The sequence below is a fragment of the Colletotrichum godetiae genome (genome assembly GCF_030913485.1).
Source record: "Colletotrichum godetiae strain CBS 193.32 chromosome Unknown BDP55scaffold_18, whole genome shotgun sequence".
In the NCBI taxonomy this organism is placed as follows: domain Eukaryota; kingdom Fungi; phylum Ascomycota; class Sordariomycetes; order Glomerellales; family Glomerellaceae; genus Colletotrichum; species Colletotrichum godetiae.
Genome location: NW_026851266.1, coordinates 734,254 through 757,433, shown reverse-complemented (window position 1 = coordinate 757,433; position 23,180 = coordinate 734,254). Strand labels below are relative to the sequence as shown.

The window sequence follows — 23,180 nt, the reverse complement described above, 5'->3', positions numbered from 1 at the left end:
CACACTCGACTTCAGCCGGGCCGTCTTTCCATGTGGCCTGAGAGCAACACCTGCTGACTTTCATTTGCTGTCTCTGCAGACTGGAAATGATTGAAGTGACTTAGGACTATGTCTTCCGGGGACTGTCCTGGACTTCGCTGAGTGCTCACCCACCCCCCTGTCGTAGCTTTCGCGTTCCCGCCAGGGATGTATCTTACTAAGGATCGATACTCATTTCATCCCGGTACTGTACAAGACAGCAGAAGTATTTTGCAATAGCGGAGTGCCTGGCTTCCTATGCGGTTGCCAACAAAGTCGCCAACTGGGGCTACAAATTGGAACTAGAATCAGGCTTGAACCAAGCAAGTTCACGGACACATGTATTCCCATCTTAGTGAATTTCCGAAGCTCAGCATTCCTGGAAAGGAGGAAACGGCGGAAAGGATCATGATTGACTTGACAAATGCCCCATCTTCACTTCCTGGCGCCCTCCGAGTCCTCTCCCAATTCTCTCGACCGGACGCTATTCCTATCTGGTAGACGGGCCGCCTTCCTCCGCGCTAAAATCTTCCTCAATGTGGCAGCCCAGTCCGGGAAACGCCTCTCGACGACTCCGTAAGACTCGGAGCTAAAGCACCCAGTCCCTGCGATCGCTGGCCCACCCACCCTTGTCATCTTGTAGCCGTTCTATTCTCATATTGGACTTTGGATATTGCGCTGTTGGCTCGGGATGGAGAAATTGGAGTATCATGCTCTCTAGACTCGACTCTAAGAAGCGAACGGACATGCACATGCGTGGCTCCGTACTCACGCACTCAAAGAATGACCACTCAGCGTCGGCTCCTTTGATGGGTCTTCGCGGCTGCAAGCCACCGGCAATGGAATCCCATTCCTCCTCCTGAGTTCCAGCGTATGAGAGTCGTTTCGACGTCTTCGTGATGATCCACACTAAGTGGTGGAATCATGACCCACGGCGATAACTGAGGCACATGGGCGCACGCGACCCATCGATGCGGATCTCGTTTGCCTATCATCCTGGTCTGTCAGTCGGTCTATTGTTCTCACTAGTCCCCGTGTCTACTTAGTCGGTATGGCCAACTGTCGACCTGGGCCTCGGGACCAGCTGGAATCTATTCGTCGAACAGTCACACATTCCAGCCACAACTGTGGTGCGTATTCTCACACTGGACTCCGTGATGCGTCAAGCGGGCCGTGATCCAACGCCACTCTACGCTCTTCCAACAGGCTGGGGGTGAAGATTTAAGGTCGGTGTGAAAAGCTCGCTTGTGACCATTCGCAAAGGTGACGGATCCGAAAGCCGTTGTCCACGCTGCGCCGCTGGTGAGTGCTCTTGAGCACCGTCCGATCGGCCGAAGCTACCGCAGAGGCGACTTCAAACATGCTCCGCGATCCACATTGATCAATGTGTCAATGTATTCGCTATTCGGGAAAGCCTAGTGGCCAGTTGGTATACTCTCTGTACTGGATGTGACTGAATTGATAGCAGGATCAAGAAGGCTACCTCGGGCATCTGAGCGATATGCGATCGTTTTCACGGCCGGGACCATACGCAGCCCATTGCTTTCCGAGCCTCCATTCATCAGTAAACAAGTGAGGAGGAGCTATTGGCAGCCACCGGAGAGATTGAATGAAGCCTCGATAGCGACGTGCAATCTTCAGCCGATGACATAGTCTCTTAACCGCAACACAGCGGAAACTTCAAAAATGATGCGCAGATCCCACAGGCAGGTGATGTGGTGGGGGGGGAGGGGGGGGGGGGGGCGAACATATGGGATGCATGATGTTGATCACTGATTCTGGTGATCCGTCAATATCAGTCTCGGCTAAGCTTCAACTGGTTGAAGTAAGTATGAGCTGGGCTGCAAATTGGCAACTCCTGTAAGATTTTCTATCTTTGTCATCAGCAGCTCTAGATACCTCTTCCCAACTTTCAAATTCATACCGAGTAGACGAGCATCCGGGATGGAAAGTTGGCGCTGCAAGATCCGCACCGACCAACCGACGCATCTCGGAGCCTCTGGGTGGGGAGGTTGAAATGCCGCAAAGCGGCACAGCACCTATAACAATCATAGGAAGCCACAGTAGCCGAACAACAAATCAACAGAGGAGAGTCTCGGCTGAGGTGTCTAGTCCTCAGTCATGTCTGCACCGAATCTGTCTCGTTATGAGCGAAACTGTTAAGTTGCAGCTTGAAAGTCCAATCCAGCGCTAAGTCTTCCAAAGTAGGTAAGCGAAAGGTGGCAGGATGCAGCTTGTTACCATTCAATGTGCCCCAGACTTCGATTCGGAGAGTGGCTGCTGCATAGTACCAAGTATCAACTCGCGTTTTGTCCGGGGTTCCGGCATACTACACAGACATGAGAGGCTTTCCACGGCAAGGTCTCCCGCCGGCCAGTTCGCATCGGGCTCTGGTGCAGGAGGACCTTCAATGCTAATGTTGTGACTGGAGCTCCTACAAGGCGGCGCTAGCGGAACATCTTTCCTGGAAGAAGACCGGGGTACCACCCTCCAGATCACCTAAAGTGTGGATGGCTTAATTGGATCCGCGATTCTGGGATCGCCCTCTCGGCGCTCGCCAATGTACATGTTGACAATTTGCGCAGCATCCTAGACCACAGGCTTTTGAGCTGTGACAATGCAAATGATCGTGGGGGCCGGCGGGCTTCTCCTCTTCCGCTTGGAAGGCGCCAGAGGTTGGCCAAGTTCGGCCTGGGGAGTAATAGAACTGGATAAACAATATGCAGACTAACCATTTCGTAAAGTCAGGCTGCTCTGGAGGTTTCTGTTCGGGAACCCTCGCTCCATAATCCGTCGCAGTCCTGTTACATTTCTTCACCCAGCCGCCTGAATGGGGCAGTTGCCAACGACACACCCATCAGCCCGGGTACCTTGCCTCGAAGGCGGAAGTGCGGCCGTGATCCAAGGAGGGGTTGCACGCATGACAAAATTTGCATAACACTGATCTCACTGTACTAGCGGTACCGGGTGCCGTTGCCAACGCCTGAGACCTTGAGGAAGGTAAGAGACCAAGATGTTGCCTAGCATGCAGGCCGAGATCGCTCGTCTTGGCCTTTCGGTGTGGCGTCGCGTCCCCTCCGTAAGGCGTACACGTTTATTTGTAGTCGAAACGGTCTCGCCTAAGGCCTAGTCTTTGCGTGGTGGATTCAATAAGGTATTCAAGAAAAGCACTGATTTGATCTCATCTTTGCCTCCAAGACGAGTCGAGATTGTGTTCACCTTTACCAGCTGGTAGTCTGAGAATCATTACTCCGCGAGCTAAGACGTTTGCATTACGACCCCCTCTGCGACGGTAACGATGACCATTTTTGCCTTGACTACTTAGCTGGTCTGTGTCCCGACACAATATTTCAAATTGCCTCCCGTCGATTATGCACATGCCTTCGGAATATGAGGTCCTTCTGCACATTATCTATTAGGCGATCAGTATACCTGAAGGAGTACACGTCGAAAGAGTAGATAGGAAGTATAAAGAAGACAGCCGAAGTAGCAAATGTAATACATGTCATCTGAAAGCTTCCGAAATTTAAACTGATACCAAGAGACTAGAGACATCCCTAATTATCCTGACTGCATTAGATAGTACTCAAAGTACCGGATCCTCAAATGAGAAGCTTGAGAGGTTCTCGTCTTGCCCAAATTGTCTCCAAACATTATGAATCAGTCTCTAGACTTTCTACTTTCCTCTGGGATATCAAGGCTCTAAGATATGCTGCAAAGACAACAGTGAGCGACATCGCCAGTCCAGTGAATAGCTGGACACCGAGATAGCTCCCAGTTGATCCCAAAATAGCGCCAGCAATTGGCGGCCCAATGAGTGAACCGACTCCCTTTAATACAGCGACGAAACCGAGTCTCGTTCCCAGAATTCCAAGATCATCAGTTATGCTTGCTAGAACGACCGGGGCCAAAGTGACGACACTGGCGCAGAAGAATCCGTACAATACCGCAAACGCCACGTTCCCGGCAGTGTTATTCACGCTGATCCAGTAAAAGATGGTAATGGCGGTCATGGTACATATTCCAATGTACGTATTCAGTACACCAAATCGATCGGCAATGAGGGACGGCACAATGCGTCCAGGGATACCGACTGCGTTGAGTATCACAAGGAGGTACTTAGCCAAAGACGCGCCCTCCATACCGTGCGATTGTGCGTAGCTTTGAATATAGTAGAGAGGCTGGAAAAAGGCGAGATTGCTGAAGAAAATGGCGATGCACTGAACCACGTATCGAGAATCCAGAAGGCCAGCAATTCCGGCGATTTCTTTCAGCGAGTTGTTCTTTGTTATAAGGGCTTTAGCGCCCTTGGTTCGAGGTCGTGCCACAACCACAGCATAGCAAGACATGGCTAAGGTGACGAAACCAATGGCTCGAACAGTCCATGAAAACCCTATTCGAGGCTGTAAACTCTCGAAAATAAGAGGATAAATGGTAGCTCCCAGACTACTTCCAACAGTTGCAACCCCCATTGCTAAAGCCCTCCGGGCTGTAAAGTAGGCAGGAACCAAGGTGATGGCGACAATGTACAGGCAGCTGGAGCCGATTCCGACACAGAAGCCCTGCGCAAGTAGGAACTGATAGTACTGTGTGCTGATGCTGGTCATCATGAAGCCGAAGACGACGAGGAATGTGCCGGTTATCAGCATGGATCTAGCGTAGCCAAGGTCATAGAGCGGGCCAAATATGACACCGCCAGCCATGAGGAAGAAGACTTGGACTGAGCCAATCCACGCGATGGCTGAAGATGAATCGTTTTTGAGCAATGTGGTTTCGTAGTATGTTTGGAAAGCACCAAAGCCGTTGAGCAGACCCCTGTGTCGAGCGGCGTCAGCCAACTGTGATTGAGGTGTTAAGGGAGTCGAGGGAACAAAGCCTCACGAAGATTAGGCAAAGACTTACAAACTGTTCCAGTAGAGCGCGAAAGCTGACGAAACTTGGAGCCAGGCGACCATTCCTCCATCAGTAGCTGGTGATGGCCTAACCGCAGTTCCAGGCTCTGGTGACGAAGGCGCCGTAGTCTGGCGCTCATCTTTGGATCCGTCGGCTTCCCGAGGACCAGCCGGAAAAGGCTCAACCACGGGCAATCGAGTCGGTGAAGTTTCATCCTTGCCCATAATTACGAAGCAGGGCCTAGAGAAAAGGGTGTTGAGATCTCATCGTAGTTGCAAATCGACTGGAGGTTTCCAACACGAATACCTTGGTCTGTCGCTGTTCCGGAGTGGATTAGCGGCAAAAGCGGCAGCTGTGACCGGCATCGGAGAGCGGCTGATGACCTCGGATAAAGACGGATCCAGGGTGTTTCTGCGGAGCCGAAACCCGACCCCCGCCCGACCCCCGCCCACCTCTCGGATTCACGACCGCTTACATTCTGCCATTACCTGCTTTGGTACATTGCCGGGGACTGTTTAACCTTGGTGGAATGAAAAGTTCCAATCCTACAGGTCAAGTAAATTGTTGGAACTTAGTGAATGTCAAATACCCCGATCCTGCCCCTCTCCTCTTTTCAAACATTAGTTCAATAAGCTGGTTATGTTAGTCTATTGAGTCGTAGAAAGCCAAGTGCTACAAGATAGTATGTTGTTGATAGGCAGCTGAATTACAAAGACGAGATTATATGTTAAGTATTTCTAATGGTGTAACTAAGAACCCTCTGTGTATAATAACTTACAATAATCTCAACGAATATTCAAGCGCACGTAGCACTGAACAGGCTTTCGCGTAAGACTTGTAATACTTCCATAACTCGACAAGTTTTCCGGGCACTTTTGGAACTCAAGTGACCACACCAAGACGGTGATCAACAGTCTCATTTCCATGTATGCCAGCTTCCGTCCGAAGCAACCGCGGAGTCCAAGTCCGAAAGGTAGGGTGGGTCCAGCAGAAGCATTATATTCATCACCGCCCTTGTCATCACGTACAAGCCAGCGGTCCGGCTTGAACTTGCCCATCTCGTGACAGTCCCACACTCTCGATCCAAAATCCGTGGCTGCTTTTCTCGAAGATGGGCTTCGCAGGTCTTCGTCAATCTCATACCCGGGCTCAGTAAAGCTTGGACCCCTGTTTGGGACAATAACGGTGGTACCCTTCGGAATGACATGGCCCAGAATGACAGTGTCTTCTTTGCACTCTCGATCTTGACTCACTGCTGTGTGAGCAAGTCGAAGCATCTCCTGAATAACTGCGTCCAGGTACGGTATGTTCGCGTCGCAAATTTCAGAATGTGTAGGAAGACGTCTCTCAGTGACCGCTGCTGAGTGAAAGCTCCGAATGCTCTCGAAGAGCTTTTGCTGAACCTCTTGGTCATCCGCGATAAACTTGATGCCCCAGCAGAGAGTCGTGCTCGTCGTATCGTGGCCAGCCACAACGAAGCCAGCAGACTAAGAAATTATCAGGTCAGCGGGTGATCTAAAACTGCTACTTCTGGGTTCATCTCACCTCAGCTCTCATCGTTTCAACCCAGTTGGGGACGAGGTGACCTTCCTTCTCCATAACACCGTTCAGCCTTCGCACCATCAAGTCAATTGCAGACTTGACATGTTTGTCCTCGCTGTCAATCTTCTGGGTCTGAGTTCTGAATCTCTCTGTCGCCTGGAGGACCTGGTCAACGAGAAACTCGTCCCGTACCGCTCTTCCTCGACGGACACTAGGTCTAAGCCCAATGATTGACCATGCAAGCTTCGGAAACCCAGTAAGTGCTACGCCACTAAGGTTTTCTGCCGACTGTAGCGTTGCCTCCAGGACAGGATGGATAGGCGCAACTGGAAAGTCCAACACTCCAGTGCCAAGTTCTGGGTTCTGTTTGGCCCAAGCGTCGGCAGCTGACATCGACGCCAGCAATTCAATTTGAGGAACAAGAGTCCTCATTGGAGCAGCATCGCCGAACCCGAAGTCTAACACAGCGTCGAGAGCAGCGTAGAAGACATCATGCTCTGCAGAAAAAGCGCTCCCGTCAGCAAGCTGCGACTTCCTCTTCCAAAGATCCAGAAGCCGCAGAGCACTTTTATAAATGTTAGGGGCCGCAACCCTATGAAGAAATGCTGGCGTCATCAAGTCCTGAAGTAAACGGCGTTGAGCCTTCCATTGCGGCCCGGTCTTCAAAGTAATGTGGAATGACTTTGCCTCGCCGGCTAAAACGTTGCTCATGAAGCTAGACCTGTCAAGCTCTTTTCGGCGTAGAAGAATATCTTGACCCTCTTGGAAATCTGCGACAACTACAGCAGGCTTCGTGAAGGGACCTAGCCAAACTTGGAAGATGGGACTGCCGTGGCGACGGGACTGGGCTGCGATCCAGCCGAACAAATCACCGTTTGATTCCTTCTTGATCTCAGGTATATCGCCGAAAACATTCTTTGTGGCGTGTTTGTTGTATGGAATGCCAGGAATGGGCTTCGGCAGGAGGAATTGGTAAAGGATGTAAAAAATCGGTAATACCGCCGTGAAAGGGGCCAAGGTGGCCAGCCATTTGATCGGAGTAATAGGACTCAACATGTCTGCCAGGATAGCGATTGTCGTTTCGAATCTTGCGGGGAGTTTTTTACGAAGAAGACAGCCAACCTTATATGTGAAGTGGCGGATAGAAGGTTGATGTCTAGCATCTTACTGCATCATGTAAGAGCATGTTTCAGACTTGTAGGCATCGGCAGGAAACATACTGAGGACGAAGTCACTCCTTCGGGATCACGGATTATTCGTCTGAAGCGAGTGCATTTGAGTGTTGTCAACTCTTCGGTGGCCCAGAATTGTTACCTTGGTCGGGTTGAAGTTCACGCCGAAGCACGGCCTTTAGTCGGGAGGACACTGAAGTGGAGGATCCCGACGGAGTGTATAGTTGAGCCGACAGAGGTATGTCGTTTGATCGGTGCGGTCCGACAGCAGAAACTTATTATTTCATTTTGGCTTGCGCTAGTATATCAAAGTCTTCTAGGATGCTCCTGGCCTGTGTACCTAGACTGCGATCAATACAGAGGGGAGATTGAGAGTGCACACACCTGAACTGTTCAGTGCGACTGGAACGGAGTCGGCTTATTTTCGTTCCGCCTCCTACGGCTGCTCAGATACCTGACTACTCCGTCTCAGTACGGAGTATAAGGTGTTCTATCCCACCGGGTACAAGTGGGCTGCAGTGCGAGCCAGGCTGGGCTGGGTATGCAGTACGTTTACGGAGTACAGCTAGTAAGGAGAGACAAGCAACTTCTTGATATGCGATAGAGATTGAAGAAGCTGTACTTCACCCCTATAACGCCTGATGAAATACACATAGTCACACAATTATAGATAAGACCCTATTCATCGCGCAAAGTTATCAATGCTCAAGGCTCAAACTCACACCACTGATAATACAATCGTTGTCATACCACGATCTCCAGATTACATACTCTCAGGGATACCCACCAGCAAGATTATACACAAGACAGTCCTTGTGACTGGCGCTAACGGTTACATCGGTAATGCTGTGGCTCGCGCATTCGTCCGTGTCGGTTGGATCACGTTTGGCCTCGTACGCTCATCTGCCGCCTCTGCCAACCTCTCTGCAGAAGAGATCAACGTTGTAGTTGGCAGCATCAATGGTGAATCATCCTACAAATCCATTCAGAACAGCCTGCCTAAAACCATCGATGGTATCGTTTCGACCACCGAGGTGCTTTCCGACTACGTCCCACACTTCAACAACACTATCAGCTTCCTCCGCACCCTGACAGCCGGGGTAATCGAGGCCGGTGGGAACAAACCACTGGTTATGTTCACTTCTGGGTGCAAAGACTATGGTGTGGGACCGTACTTCGATGGTGAGGCTGGCTTGTTCCCTCACACTGAGGATTTGCCAATCAATCCACCTTCCATGCTAGCGCCCCGGGCAGAAAACGCAACAAAGATCTTCGACCATACGGATGTACTTCGCCCAGTCCTGCTTCGGCTTACCAATGTGTATGTTCGGTCAGCGAGTCACTATGCTGGCTTTTTTCTGGTCGCAGCAGCGGCAGCCCAAAGTGGCAAGCCTTTGGTCTTTCCCTCTAAGCCGAATGCAGTCTTGGGCGCCGTTCACATCGACGACTGTGGAGAAGCCTACGTTGCTGTTGCGACACACCCAGACCAACACTCGATCGTGGCCAGATCTTCAACATATCAGCACATCGATATGAAACGGTTGATGAGGTGGGACAAGCATTGGTCAAAGAATACAAGATCAAAGCCGGAATGTCTTGCGTGGAGCCGCAAGATTGGATCCCAGGAGACCATCCGTGGCTGATGATGCTCGTGGGATTTCCCCAATGGACGGACTCTTCCAACTTGCGCAAAGTCGCAGGCTGGGAAAATAAAAGACCCCTGTTTGCGGAGGCCGTGGGCGCATATCGCAAAGCCTTTGAAGCTGCTGCTATGCTAGGCAACCCTATGATTCAGAAGGCACAACAGATGGCCGGTGTAGCGTGCGGATCTTATGACGATAAGACGGCTTGAATAAGCAGCTATGTTCCGTAGATGCTCGTTTTGTACAAGAACTTAATAAAAAAGAGAGATTCAGAAGGCTTATAGCACGATGCACATAGGTCTTTATAGTCGCGAATATACACGCACTTCAATAAATAGAAGGAATAGAAGGATTGAAGGCCTATGATGCGATAACTTGTGCCTGGATATCCCATCAACTGCTCTTGGCGCCACCACATCCGTCTCCAGTTTTTCTCTAGGTTTGCTCCATTCCAAGATTATTATAACGTATCAAAACGCTTCACGTTTACCTCAACCTCCGCCCATTGAAGGCCCAAACTCAGGGAACGCTGGTACCATGTACGGGATATAGTTAACTTTTCTATTATCATCTTTTTACCATCCTCTTTTCATCAACCAGCTTCTTAACCGATGCGAACTATTTAATCGAAGAATTAAAGGAATGGGCTACGCGAAGAAATGGACGAGGTTAACATATCCTACGCGTCAGAGAGTTGAAGAAGGGACAGGAGCCGGAATTTATGCAAATGAGACGCGACTATTAAAGCAATTGATGTATTCATCGCGTCTAAGACGCGATTGAAAACCCTGATTGTTGTAAATCAACTGTCGGAGAAGAAATTCCAGGTGGTTGGGCCAAGGTATCTCGAGCCGCATGCCTTTTTCCACCGGCCTTGCAATCTTCACTTCCTTCCACTATTCTCCCACCGAACAAGCCTCTCACACTTGCTTTTCTTTTCTCAAATACAACATCCAATCACTCTTCTCTTCATCTGTTGCAAAAACGTCGCCCCTTGTTACGGGTGGTAACTAACGCTATATGTACCGTACGACATCACCACATTTAACTACTTTATATATAAAATTCTTTAGAGGTGTACTAGGGGGCTGCGTCGTTTGACTATAGGGGTTATGTATACCCTTCCTATCTCTACTCCTACAATCAATATTACAATTACTGTTACTATTGTTGTTCTGATACTCGTATTGTACTTGCCTAAATATATTTTATATGGACCAAACAAAAAGCAAATCGCTATGTCCTAGGCCTGTTAGGGTTTGAATGATTTGAGGCTAACATTATTTATTATCTAGATGGTCCCTCACAACAACCAGAATCACAAGGCCCTTCGGGGCATCCGGATCTTCTAGAAGGATGCGACCTTCTTGGTCCCTTCTCCCGCCGTCACCGGCGACGGGTAAGTTTCACCATCTTCCGCGATTCATCATGCAATCAGCATTCAGTTCATAATGCTATCTTTATATCTATCTTTGAGTCCCATGGGCGATAACAACTGAGACGGCCTCTGGGTCTGCGGGCAAAAGTTTTACTACTCGTTGTGTTGTTCCTTTAGCCTCGGGCTTTCAGGTTCGCGTGCTTTCTGCGCGCGGCCCAAGTTGATAACGTGATGAATTTCCTTTCGGGCAATGATGAGAAGCTGCCCAAAATCCCGGAATGAACTAATCCCATCATTTAGCACTCGCAATAATCTTCGTAGCCGCTACCTCGGCAACACCGTACGCAGCTGTCTGGATGTGACCAGATACAATGATGGGAACAATACTGTTGTCGACTACTCGCAAGTTCTGAGTACCGTAAACCCGCAGATCAGCGTCTACAACACCACCCTCAGCCTTGGGGAGAAGAGAGCAGGTTCCAACCGGATGATAGAAACTCGTAACCGTTTTGACAGCGAACTCGCGAAAGTGATCGTCAGTCAGAACATCCGGGCCAGGCTCTGTCTCAACATCCCAGACGGCCTTGAGTGGTCCCGTCTCGGCAATCTTGCGCGCGAACTTGGCGCCTTCGACGGCGGCCTTGATGTCATGCTCGTTGCTCAGGAACTTAAGGTCAATGATGGGCTTTCCAGTAGGATTCGCGGGATCAATGTGCACGTTACCCCGGCTGAGGGCGTGCATGACAGTGCTGAAGATAGTGATGAACTTGCCGGAGCCAGGGTACCCAGCCGCACCGACGTAGTTTGCGTCAAAGATGAGCTCATAGTCTGGGACGGAGTCGTCTCTCAGGAACTCGAGCTTCTTCTTGTCGATGGGGTTGGTGCTGTTGCCGAACTCCGCCTCTGCTAGCGCGAGGATCTCGGCTTGAGCCTGGCTATCGATCTGACCCCAGTGCAGGAACCCATAAGCCGCGGTTGTATAGTCGTAGAGAGACACCTCGCCGTCGATCCACTTTTGCAGCTCAGCGGTGGCGTTGGCACCGTTAGAGTCAAAGATGAGCGCATCGAAAGAGTCAAACTCGTCCTTCAGCCGATATACGTTGGAAGTGCGGATGTGGTCTTGATAGTTCTCGCCGACGCCGGGCAGGTCGATAAGCGGGTCAACACCGGCCGCTTCAATCACTGCTGCCTGGCCGATACCAGATAACTCAAGCAGACCAGGGCTCTGGATAGAACCAGCAGACAGGATAACCTCCTTGGCAGCGTTGAAGACCGTCCCATCGGCGAGGGTCACACCGGTGGCAGCGTAATCGTCGTCGCAAGTCTTGTTGAGATTGACCTTGACGACCTGGGCATTGGTCTTCACCTCGAGGTTCGACCCTGCAAGTGGAAGATAACTATTGGCACTGTAAGACCGAGAGTAGTCGGTGTTGTCGATGTTTGTGCCCTGGAACATGATGCCAATGGGGTTGCCATGCATGTTTCCTTCCTCGTTGATGGGAAGACCGAGCTCCGTTCCGGCTGGTTGCCATGTGTTGAGGACGTCGTAGACTACACGGTTGTAGGTGTTACGGATGGGGCCGGAGCGACCACGAGGGTCCTTGTCGGAGCCAGTGAAGTTCTCCGACTTGGTCATGGCTTCAATCATAACATCCCACGACCAACCTTCGCTGCCCATCTCACCCCAGGCCTCGTACTCGGCGGCAGCGGCACGGTCATAGCAAAGGTAGTTCATGGCTGACGAGCCACCCAGAACCTTGCCGCGGTTGACGGGGATCTGGCGACCACCGAGAGCACTCTGGTCGACTGATGTGAAGTTCCAGTCATATTCCGTCCCCAAGATCGAGCCTCTCAGACCAGGTACGTTGATACGGAGCTCGTCCAGGGCAGATGGGCCAGCCTCGAGAAGCAAGATCTGGGCATCGGGCAAGCCAAGACTCAGGCGAGTCGCCAGAGCGGAACCTGCAGTGCCACCGCCAACGATGATCTATCCTCTTGTGTAAGCATACACGAGTAACTCCTCGGGAAGCTCGACGTGAGTTGTGACTTACGTAGTCATAGGACTGAGCAGAAGTGCAGGAAACAGCACTGAGCAGGACCAGCACGGCCCACGCCTTGAGAAACGACATACTGTACAGCGGAAGAATAACGAAGGAAGCCGTCCACTTGACTGAGATCAACGAAGTGTCGATTCTTGGTGGTGCTGAAGAGACGGTGAATGGGCGGGAAATCGCCTTGTTTTGTAACTGCGGCCTCACCTAACTCCCAGGCTCTAATTCTTAATCGGGGGACTCTCCTCCTTCTGCGTAGTAAACTACTAGGCGTAGTAAATCCTCCGCTTCTTCGCATTACGCAAAGATTATTCATGCGTGCCCTCGCTGGACCGAAGCCCGCGACCCAGATCCTGGGTGATGAAAAACAGAACCCTGAACCAACATTCCGGAGTCTCCTGGAAATCTCGGATGCGACGTTGACCAACCCGGAATGAGTGCTCAGCCATCCATCTTGACGCGCAATGAGAAGTGCAAACTACTTACTCTTGCGTGTACGTACCATGGAATGGTACGGACGAAGACAGGGGTAAGTTGACCCTAGTCCCGGCTTGATTTTTCAGTTGGGTGTGCTCAGTTGAGTATGCCCGGAGACAATAGCCTTGCTAGACCGTATCTGGTAACTTAATCGCGCATATTATAACAAATGGTATGATTATGGGATCGATTCAAAATACGAACTAACCAAGTAATCAAAAGATCATGCTCATGATGGTAGGCTGTGTCGTATTTCCAACGCCAGCAGGTTTAAGGTAGGTAGTGCAAAGAACGCCGGGACAGGTATTGCTTGAACAACCAATCTTCGATGACCTCTGAGAAGTCATGGTTCGTCTGATAAGAATTGCCACAGAAATAGGAGTCTTGGCTTTGTGCCCTTAGTCCCATCCGCGGGAATGATCCGAGAGTAGGCGGGTGGCCCCGAGAGCGTCCCGCTCATCTGTGCGCCTCTTCCAACACAGAAATCATGTCAGGGCAAAGAACACAGCAGCTCTCTGATGCCAGAACGCCTTAGAGAATCGGGCTTGCAATTTCGGGAGGGCCCTGCCAGTAGGACCGATTTGTAGTGGGAAAAAGCGCCCGCCGCCCACAAGGCGGCGTTGGCACTTGGTGGTTCTCCCCACAAGCCCTGACAATGGATGCGCAAGCAGTTCGAATAAGATTGATACTAAGGTCTGGCTAGCGGAAGCGGAGTTGCCGCCGTTCGATGCTGAAAAGGCGGGTCCGGGGAAAAGCTTCCCCTCATATAATGTTACGTCCTACATAATAAGTACCATGCCCATTCACTTTGAATGACTGCGCCAGAAGACCGAGTCTTTGCTTTGATGCAAGTGAAATTTCCGCCCATGCCGTCCTTTCAGGTCTTGTGATGCCGTTGCATTTCTTCAGCAGACTGTCCGAAGAAGAAGAATCACAGTCTATGCATATTAGGCTGAGTTCATGCAATACAGAATGATTAAGTCCCCTGCTTTACGAGGGCCGTTTTTTCTCTATCCATATCTGGTAACTTGGCCCGGTTTCAAGGGCCGGGGTCCTAGCCTGGATATTGCAGATATTTTACCTAACGATTGGTTCCAACAGCCAAGCCGGGACACCAACACCACAACCAGAGTTGGGTAAGTGCCATCGCTGCATGCGCGTTGCTAGTGTAGTGCATTTGTACCCTTGGAACGGGGGCCAAGGACAACATCTTCCGCGGAACACTACGAAAAGGCCTAGGTGGGGTAACTGTTCCCCGGACAGTGCTACCATTTATTCAGTTGACAGTGATCCAACCAGCTTGGCAATGAGCATGGCGCGGAGCCCTTGCTTATGTCGATGATGTGGGCACAATGCGTCCGTGTCACTTCCCTCGCAAGACAACATATCTCAACTAAAAACTTGCACGCTAAGCAGAATGCCCATATAAGATATCTGAATGATCTTGAGAAGTCAAGATACTGAATCACATACTAGCATGAAGGGGCTTTTCAAACGAGGAAACTTGCATCGCCAATGTCTTCCGGCTTTTAGAGTAGAGCAGTCTAGGTCTCAAGGATGAATCCCCTGGGCTATCTCAGAGCATGACGGATCCAAAGAATCGAGGAGATTATCAACACGATGCTTGCTCATGGTAAAGGCTTCAGCATTCCCCCTATCTCTCGTTCCAGGGGAGAGGAAGCCTCGGGATAGTGACGCAGGGGCCGAGATATCATTCCTTTCTAGGACGAAGTATGCATCGCGCCGGCACAGCAAGACGCGGCCGGTCGCGATGAAAGAAAAGAACCATGTTTGATGCAAGGGTATCAGTTGTGTTGTAATTGTCGGGTTTCTGCGGTGGCTAAATCCATTGAAGCTACCATAGACGGCATCACCTGCAACGGGGGGACCTTTCGTTAGTCTTCCTTGGTTTTTTGGTCTGTGGGCCATGGTATCGAGGAACCAACTGTCACCCTACTAGGAAACATTGATGAGACGAACTTCCTCTAACGGACCCTGCATGTTCCTTTTTCAGTGATCTCTGCTATCCCGGCAACACAGACTCCACCCCTGCAGCCAGCGGACCAGTCTTTCTTGAGGCTCGCTACAGCGGAAAGTTGGTCATAGTCACACACGTCCCGCCCCCTGCACGAAATGGCGTCCGTTCAAGCCTTTCGAGCTTCAGTACGCCTACGTTTTGCTCCTCTTTCTCGTTCTTGGAAAAATATATCATAAAGTTGCTTCTCGAGGGCCGATCTGCCCATCCTCGCGGGAGTCTCAGGTCAAGATCGGTCAGTGTCCTTGGTCTTCGCCGTTCGTTCCGACCTGTTGGCAAACATCTCCCGCAGCCATGGCCGACAATGAAACCCAAGATATTAGAACTGAGTCGAATGGTCCTCTTGTAAATGGTATCGCCATTGGCTTTGTTGTTGCTTCGGCCGCGGTCCTCTCACTTCGGCTCTATACTCGCCTAGTTCTCCTCAAAACCGCTGGAAAAGATGACTGGACTATGTTGATCGCCATGGTAAGAGAAACCGAGATTATTCTACCATTTTACAGCGATTTTAACATGTTGGCAAGCTGTTTGCTCTTGTGGTCGGAATCGGCACAGTCTTTGGTACGTTTTGCTTCGTACTTTCTTCACCCCCAAGCAGTGCACCGAGACAATATGTTAACACTGTTGAGCTCCATAGAAGTCAAATATGGAATGGGTAGACATGTTGAAAATGTTTCAGCAGAGGAGACCATGGAGCAATTGAAGGTTTGCACATCTCCCAGCCCCCACCAGCACCAGACCGAATAACTGTTTAAGAACCACTGACTTAAAAGGATGCAGTATCTTCTGATTGTCATTCTCCATTACAATATGGGAATGAATGTCGTCAAGGTGTCCTTCTTGCTCCAGTATCGGCGTGTGTTTGTCTCGAAAGTTGTTCAAAGAGTCTGCTTTTGGGCAATGGTATACGTAGTGGCCTGGGCGTGTGTCCAGGCCACCCTTCTCGGGCTTTCTTGCCTGCCCATGGCCATCATCGTGCCCAGTACCGCTGGGTTCTGTCTCAACACGCTACCCATCTGGTACTTTTCATCGGCTATGAGCCTAGCAACCGATTTCATGATCTTCTGCATCCCTTTGCCCTCCGTTCTGAGGCTTCAACTTCCAAGAAAGCAGAAGGCTATGCTGTTTGGGATCTTTTGTCTTGGCTTCTTGTGAGTGGCGACCCCGCCCAGTCCCTTATACCTTTCCCTTTGCCTTCATGCTTCACACTGGTACAACCAGCTTTGTGGCTTCATTCGGGTTCACAGGCTGACCTTCGAAATCTCGCTCCAGTGTCTGCATTATCTCAGTCTATCGCATGTTCACTCTCCGCACAGCGGTCTCCAGCAATGACCCTCCGTGGGAAAATATCGGCGCCGCAATCTGGTCCGCCATCGAGCTCAACACCTCCATCATATGCGCCTCCCTGCCGACCATCCGACCCCTTCTCGCCAAGTGGCTTCCGGGTGCAGGCCTCTCGTCCGCGCACACCAAGACCAGTGCGTACCATCGATACGGTCCCTCCTCAGGCATGAGGCGCGGAACATTCAAGGAGCTCAAGAGTGGACAACGCGAAGTTAGCACCGAAGAGCTCGTCCTCGAAGACATGAACGCCAGTCAGTCAGGTAGCATGCCTTCGGTCTACGCACACATCACGGCGGACCCGGAATTGGGCCACAGAGATCGAAAAATCAAGGGAAGTTATCAGAATCAGATCATGGTGACCACGGAGACGATGATTAAGGAGGGTCGACAAATGGGTGTCAGCAGAAATGGTTGAAAGTAGGAGGTGCCATTGAATTCGGAAGGGAAGCAGTGGGCCTGCCTCGTCGTTAGTTGATTATGAGATAGGGGCTCGTAAGGATCCTGACATCCCGGGGGCATATCTCTAATGACCATTGATCAAATTCTTTCCGTAATGGTTGTTTATCTAGATACCTTGAGCACACAGTCTCACTTTCATCTCAGTGCTCTGGCTTCAGCCGCAATCAATTGCACAATCCCGATTGGACTTGTCCTTCATGGAGTGAGAAGCGGATATCGTACTAAGAACTTTGACTTCAATTAAACCCAAAATAGAGACCCTGCGAATTTCATCTGCGTGCATTTAGTCCGTGGCAGTTAGCCAACGAGGAGTCGGGAAAAAACAAATGTGATGACAAGCAGCATTGTGCCTAGTGGCCCGTCTAATGATATTGAATCCTTCCAAGATTCACCTTAGACTCAGTCATTGTATTCTGGGAGGCAATTCTCTCAGTCACGTTCTTGGCTCGGGCCCATCCGACCGTCTTCCGGCTTTCAACTCCACAGTACCCGGGCATATTCCCGAGTCGACCCACTTCCGCCCGGCGAAGCCCTTCCTTGCCGCCTCTGAGCGGGCCCTCATCGGACTATTAGTTCTGCCGAGATCCGCGTGCGACAACTTCATTGGACTGTGGTGGACCTCCACTCAGGTACCCTTGTATGTCATCGCACCTGCTGATTGGCTTGTCGCCTGTGTCCCACGCAGCCTTGGGAAATCTGGGGCCGAGCCGATCAGAGCTCCCACGCGCAGCCTTCGCACCTTTCACCTTTTTCCCAATCCTTCCCTCCCACCACCCACCCCAATCGGTTTTGCCCGGTCCCCATATACACATAGCCAACGACATCACCATCGCGAATAGATCGCCGACCGACGCAATGTCGCAACTCGGTTCGGTGGCCCTGGCCAATGGCTCTGCGACGCCGAAGAAAGTCGCCTACTTCTACGATTCCGACATTGGTAATTATGCCTATGTTACCGGTCACCCCATGAAGCCCCATCGCATACGCCTCGCACACAGCTTAATCATGCACTACGATTTATTCAAGAACATGGAGATATATGTATGTTGTGTTTCTCAGTCCTCGCGACTGGGTAGCTACTAACTCATCGAATGTAGCGCGCGAAACCTGCGACGAGGGGAGAGATGACCCAGTTCCACACAGACGAGTACATCGACTTCCTCCAGAAGGTCACTCCCGACAACATGGACGCCTACCAGAAGGAACAGGGAAAATATAATGTCGGAGATGATTGTCCCGTCTTTGACGGCCTTTTCGAGTTCTGTGGCATCAGCGCTGGCGGTAGCATGGAGGGTGCCGCCCGTCTTAATCGTCAAAAGTGCGACATTGCAGTCAATTGGGCTGGTGGTCTTCATCACGCCAAAAAGAGCGAGGCCAGTGGCTTCTGCTACGTCAACGGTACTGGAGATTCCGTTCAGTGTCATTTTCTTTCCTTGAGCGCCTGCTAATCATCTCTAGACATTGTCCTCGGCATCCTCGAATTGCTGCGTTTTAAGAAGCGCGTCCTCTACATCGATATCGACGTCCACCATGGCGACGGTGTCGAAGAAGCATTCTACACGACTGACCGAGTAATGACCGTTTCCTTCCACAAATACGGCGAATACTTCCCTGGTACCGGAGAGTTGCGCGACATTGGTATCGGCACCGGGAAGCATTACGCAGTCAACTTTCCCCTTCGCGATGGTATCGACGACACCTCGTACAAGTCAATTTTCGAACCGGTTATCGAGCACGTCATGAAGTTCTATCAACCCGAAGCTGTTGTACTGCAATGTGGCGGCGACAGTTTGTCCGGCGACCGCTTGGGTTGCTTCAACCTCAGTATGGAGGGCCACGCCAACTGTGTGGGGTACGTCAAGAGCTTCGGTTTGCCGACCTTGGTTTTGGGAGGTGGTGGATACACCATGCGCAACGTTGCTCGCACATGGGCATTTGAAACTGGTGTACTCGTTGGCAAGCACCTGCCTAAGACGCTTCCTTACAACGAATATTACGAAGTAGGTCCATCGCTCGCTTTGTTCTGGCCAAAAACGGTTGACTGATCCTACCTTAGTACTATGCCCCCGATTTCGAACTGAATGTGCGCCCATCGAATATGGAGAACTCGAACAGCTTCGAATATCTGGAGAAGATCAAGGCCGCTGTCATCGACAACCTAAGACATACCCAGCCTGCCCCCTCCGTTCAGATGCAAGATGTGCCTCGCCAACCCTTTGGTGGCATGACGGACGAGGAAGAAGCCGAGCTAAACGATATGGACGAAGACGAACACGCCGACGATCGAATGACACAACGCCGATGGGACCAGCGCACCCGTAACGAAGCGGAATTCGAGGACAGCGATGACGAAGATATGGATCAGGCAAACGGCATGACGCGCCCTCGGAATGCCAAGAAGCGCACATTTGGTGACTACCGGCAAGCTGAAGGCGAGGTCGATAGCGGGGCACCTTCACCCGTAAATGGTGCCCCCGAGGGTGAAGAGGCCCCCAACGCTGATCCGATTGTGGATGCCGACATTACTCTTGAGAACCCCGCCGAACCCGAAGATACGTCAGACAAGTCACTTCCAGAGAAAGAGGCCGCCCCAGAAGCCTCGAATGAGGATGCCGTCGACGAGGACGGTGATGTCGGCATGGAAGATGGAGCGGATGTTGAGGAGGCCACTACTACAATCAAGAAGGAAGAAGTTGAGGCAGAACCTGTCCAGGTAGCCGAGAAGGAAGAAAAGGCGGACAAGCCTTCTTCACGCCAGCCTTCCGCCGAGCCTGCAGCTGAGCCTCCTGTCGCAGAAACGACAGAGACAACCGAAGCCACCGACGCTACCACGGAACCTGCTAAGGAGACTGAGTCAGCAGCAAGTAAGGAGCCAGACGTCACCGAGGCCAACGAGTCCAAGCCTGAGGTCGCAGCAGAAGAACCAGCTGCTGAAGCCAAAGCATCTACCCCCGAGAAAGAAAAGGACTCCGCTGAGAAACCAGAGGTCAAAGCTGCTGAGCCCGAGGTGGACAAGATGGATGTTGACGAAAAGCCGGCTGAAGAGGAAGCCAAAAAGGAATAGTGCTACGAAAGGCCCCATGTTCCTCCATTTTTCCGCGGTGGCAAAAGCAGAGATGCAGCGCACCACCAATGACGCAACGTTGGGTTCAAGTCAGCAGGCTCGCGGGAGGAGTGCGAGAGTATCGGGCGTTCAAGGACAGGTTTTGAGGAAATTTCCGAGCATGGAACTCTGGGATTGTTGTTTGTTTGTGGTTTTTTGTGATACTCTCATACACTCCTTGCAAAGTATTTTGTCGGCGGGAGGAAATCGTCGGCTGTATTATAGATAGCCAAGGCGTGGTGGTGCCTTGTCAGTAGCGATTTCATTTACACTGAGTAATATGTGACAGATTGTTGCTTTCCGCTGAGCGATGCTATATTCCTCAGAGAAAGTAGGCTGGTAGAGATGGATGTTGAATTGTGCTTGTGAGGACCAACCGAAGTACTATCTCACTGCCTTTCCAGTGTCTCTCATGAGGTAAAGCAAGCACCGCTGATTATGTTGCACAACGCATCCAGCCCTCGTACGTTGGCGCAATGTTCCGCACCATGACACCCGTCTAAGACAACGGCTGGCTTCACGCTACTTTGTGGCCTGGCTTCTATTGCCTTGTCTGCAAGTTCGAGAGTTATCCCATGTTCTTCAAAAGGCCATTCACTGTCATTGGTGTAAGTTATTCATAATCCTTGCTTCATGAACGTCTGAAGTGTCGCCTTTGATCTATACCGAAACGCCATACTTTGCTAATGTGATATCATTGAGTATGCCTGTCATCATCGAAATACCCAAACACCCAGCAAGTAAACCGGTGTCGTTCCTCGTCACTTCTAACAGCTAGCTAGGCCTGTCAGAATCATCTTTATCCCGAACCAAGCTACTCCTCGATGCCACAGGAGACACACTAGGTAATCGCGGCTGGCCCGACGCGTCCCATACTACGGCGCCAAAATATCCTCCGTCCTCCGGGCTCAGTCCTCTGTCGGTATGTCGCCGTGGCGGGGGTTTCAACGGCGTAGATAGTTCTGTTTCGGGTGCGTCGACGGTTAAGAATCGTACGCCTTCCTCGGTTTCGACTCTCGTGAGGGGTATCGTCTCTCGCTGCGGGGAGCCTTCGTACGAAGGCGAGTTCTGGTACGGGGTGATGTGCACCGCGGGAGGGGGCAGTATCCCGGGTACGTCACTCAGATCTATACGCGGATGCGGAGCTCGACCGCCGCCACCGGCTTCGACGTCGTGATGGATCTCCCTGTGGTCGCTGGTCGGGTGGTCACACGAATCGGCTCGCGATCGCCGCGTCTTGCTCTTCACGCCACCGTCACCGTCGGACTGCGTGTAGAGCTCTGTGTCGGCGCTCTCTTCGATGTTGGGTCGGAGGTAGGAGGGCGGTCGCACCCTTGAGTTTTGTCCGCCGAGGAGAGGGCGGAGGGTCGGGACGCAGAGGCAGATTATGGCGCAGCTTAGCTCTGTTATTGACCAAATTCCGGCGATGACGGTGTTGTATGTTGCGTCGGTGGAGGTTGATGAGCTCTTTAGTGTCGTGAGGCGGATGACTGAGATCGCGCAGGTGCTGTGAGACATGTCAGCGGAGGACCCGGGAACGTACAACGACTGGTAGGCAAGACGTACAAGAAGCCGAGTCCGAACGTGGCCATTAGCACTATATTTTGCCTCATGGGCAGGGGTATCGTCCGCAGTAGCGGTAGTGGCATGATGAAGATGACAATGTCGGTGAAAAGGTTTATCGATGACCCAATAATCCACCAGTCGAGAAGTTTTATGCATCGGCCGGGTATTGTGTGGTCCCAGAGGCTCCTGAGCGGGATACAGGCCAGGCAGACTGAAACCACCTGCGATATCCCAAAGGCAATAATAAAGATTAGGAAAATATTGCATAACTTTTGAAAAGCTGGCAATGGAAAGACGCGCCGGTACTGAAGAAGAAAAGTTGATTTGATCAATGGGTAGGCCTGTTAAGGTAGTTAGCTTGTGCCGCCCTCGTCAGGCCGATCTGGGGAGACGCACGACTTGGTAGATGGCGACAGCTGTGATCGCGATCTGGATACAAGGTAAGTTTCTTCTGTCTTCTCAACGCCTTCGACTGTGCTGGAAGTACCTCTTGAGATTTGAGAAACTTGTCTCTAGGCAGCGTGGCTTGGTGTAACCCGTCGCCGAAGTGAGTATCTGCATCACCGAACTGATCAGCAAACAACCTCCCATCTCACGCCATGAAGAATTGTCCTACTAATAAGCATAAGAAGCCCAACGAAGAATACGAGGACCTTGTTTCGAGTTGTCAGCGTTCCATGATCGACTTTGAAGCCAACTCAGTACTGCAAACGCACAGAAGATGCCACCAACGCCGAATCATCCCAGCCCCATTTCCTCAGCAGAAAAGCGCGGACGTGGACTCTGAGGGCCGTGACAAGAGTCGAGAGGAACAGCGCCGTGACTGTCACGCCGATGACGAGTGGCTGTCGCGTTTCGTTTGGGTCCACGGTGTGGATGTCTGGAGTCGCTGCTTGTTCGTCTTCCACCGCTATCGAATCCATCGTCCTGTTTCTCACTTTCGCCCCTCCCCCGAAGGAGGCACAGCCAGGTGACGTTGTGACTGAAGGAGTTATAGCGATGTAGATGTTGTCGGCCGGTACTCGAAGATTGGTACGTGCTGCGAATGAAGTGCGACATTGAATGTCGCGAGAAATGGCGATCTTAGATCATGTCTTCTGGGGCTAGCAGTCGCTCCTTGAGATCCCAAGGAACCATTCACGTTACAATACGGCGCTGTAGTGAGGTAGACTGTGGGATTGGCATGGCAGTGGGAAAGCACGAGAACGTCTAGTGTTGACCGCCTGGGAACAGGGCACATCGATCTCAATCGTGCGCTGCACGAGGAGCGCTCATGATTGAGTTGGGGCTAAGAGCATAGTTGTCGCGTGTGCCAGGATCACGGAGCGACGAGCGCACTTGAGATGGGCGTCTTCTTTGAGTTCGACATGACTCGTTTTCCTCTCCGCGGCTTTCGCAATTTGTAAAGCGTAAATGTCGCGATGCTGCGCTGTGTCAACCATGTACAATGACGTCTTGTGATCCTTCGGTAGTAAGACAAGTCGCAAGAGGATCTCTTC

The 23,180-nt window shown here is 51.4% G+C and overlaps 7 protein-coding genes across 7 annotated transcripts; 3 read left to right on the top strand and 4 right to left on the bottom strand.

The window, feature by feature from the left end:
- Positions 1–3,416: 3,416 nt before the first annotated feature.
- On the bottom strand, positions 3,417–5,236 carry BDP55DRAFT_662420 (major facilitator superfamily domain-containing protein). The gene is made up of 2 exons (XM_060574799.1): positions 4,921–5,236; positions 3,417–4,833 (listed from the first exon to the last, which is right to left on the bottom strand). Exons 1-2 carry the CDS (start codon positions 5,133–5,135, stop codon positions 3,672–3,674), a joined length of 1,377 nt encoding a protein of 458 aa, XP_060430371.1. The 5' UTR covers positions 5,136–5,236; the 3' UTR covers positions 3,417–3,671.
- Positions 5,237–5,696: 460 nt separating this feature from the next.
- BDP55DRAFT_631529 (cytochrome P450) lies at positions 5,697–7,509 on the bottom strand (the record flags this gene model as incomplete). The annotated part of the gene is made up of 2 exons (XM_060572294.1): positions 5,697–6,398; positions 6,457–7,509. 2 exons carry the CDS (start codon positions 7,507–7,509, stop codon positions 5,697–5,699), a joined length of 1,755 nt encoding a protein of 584 aa, XP_060430370.1.
- Positions 7,510–8,166: 657 nt separating this feature from the next.
- BDP55DRAFT_693564 (putative NAD dependent epimerase/dehydratase) lies at positions 8,167–9,477 on the top strand (the record flags this gene model as incomplete). The annotated part of the gene is made up of 3 exons (XM_060577238.1): positions 8,167–8,193; positions 8,432–9,094; positions 9,133–9,477. 3 exons carry the CDS (start codon positions 8,167–8,169, stop codon positions 9,475–9,477), a joined length of 1,035 nt encoding a protein of 344 aa, XP_060430369.1.
- Positions 9,478–10,677: 1,200 nt separating this feature from the next.
- Positions 10,678–12,775, bottom strand: BDP55DRAFT_768050 (GMC oxidoreductase; the record flags this gene model as incomplete). The annotated part of the gene is made up of 2 exons (XM_060581009.1): positions 10,678–12,633; positions 12,698–12,775. 2 exons carry the CDS (start codon positions 12,773–12,775, stop codon positions 10,939–10,941), a joined length of 1,773 nt encoding a protein of 590 aa, XP_060430368.1. The 3' UTR covers positions 10,678–10,938.
- A 2,728-nt stretch (positions 12,776–15,503) lies between these two features.
- On the top strand, positions 15,504–16,968 carry BDP55DRAFT_631526 (uncharacterized protein; the record flags this gene model as incomplete). Its single annotated transcript, XM_060572293.1, has 5 exons — positions 15,504–15,677; positions 15,734–15,770; positions 15,847–15,914; positions 15,990–16,360; positions 16,482–16,968. 5 exons carry the CDS (start codon positions 15,504–15,506, stop codon positions 16,966–16,968), a joined length of 1,137 nt encoding a protein of 378 aa, XP_060430367.1.
- A 769-nt stretch (positions 16,969–17,737) lies between these two features.
- Positions 17,738–20,520, top strand: BDP55DRAFT_662415 (uncharacterized protein). The gene is made up of 4 exons (XM_060574798.1): positions 17,738–18,053; positions 18,110–18,410; positions 18,471–19,012; positions 19,069–20,520. Exons 1-4 carry the CDS (start codon positions 17,868–17,870, stop codon positions 20,074–20,076), a joined length of 2,037 nt encoding a protein of 678 aa, XP_060430366.1. The 5' UTR covers positions 17,738–17,867; the 3' UTR covers positions 20,077–20,520.
- A 369-nt stretch (positions 20,521–20,889) lies between these two features.
- On the bottom strand, positions 20,890–22,604 carry BDP55DRAFT_728188 (uncharacterized protein; the record flags this gene model as incomplete). Its single annotated transcript, XM_060579405.1, has 6 exons — positions 20,890–21,622; positions 21,682–22,022; positions 22,078–22,110; positions 22,169–22,236; positions 22,298–22,334; positions 22,398–22,604. 6 exons carry the CDS (start codon positions 22,602–22,604, stop codon positions 20,890–20,892), a joined length of 1,419 nt encoding a protein of 472 aa, XP_060430365.1.
- Between the last annotated feature and the right edge of the window lie 576 nt (positions 22,605–23,180).

Coding starts and splice junctions, on each gene's coding strand:
- BDP55DRAFT_662420 (XM_060574799.1), bottom strand. CDS start 5,135: ATGGGCAAGGATGAAACTTCACCGACTCGATTGCCCGTGGTTGAGCCT. Junction 4,834..4,920: donor GCGCTCTACTGGAACAGTTT/GTAAGTCTTTGC, acceptor CGCTCGACACAG/GGGTCTGCTCAACGGCTTTG.
- BDP55DRAFT_662415 (XM_060574798.1), top strand. CDS start 17,868: ATGTCGCAACTCGGTTCGGTGGCCCTGGCCAATGGCTCTGCGACGCCG. Junction 18,054..18,109: donor TCAAGAACATGGAGATATAT/GTATGTTGTGTT, acceptor CATCGAATGTAG/CGCGCGAAACCTGCGACGAG. Junction 19,013..19,068: donor CTTACAACGAATATTACGAA/GTAGGTCCATCG, acceptor ATCCTACCTTAG/TACTATGCCCCCGATTTCGA.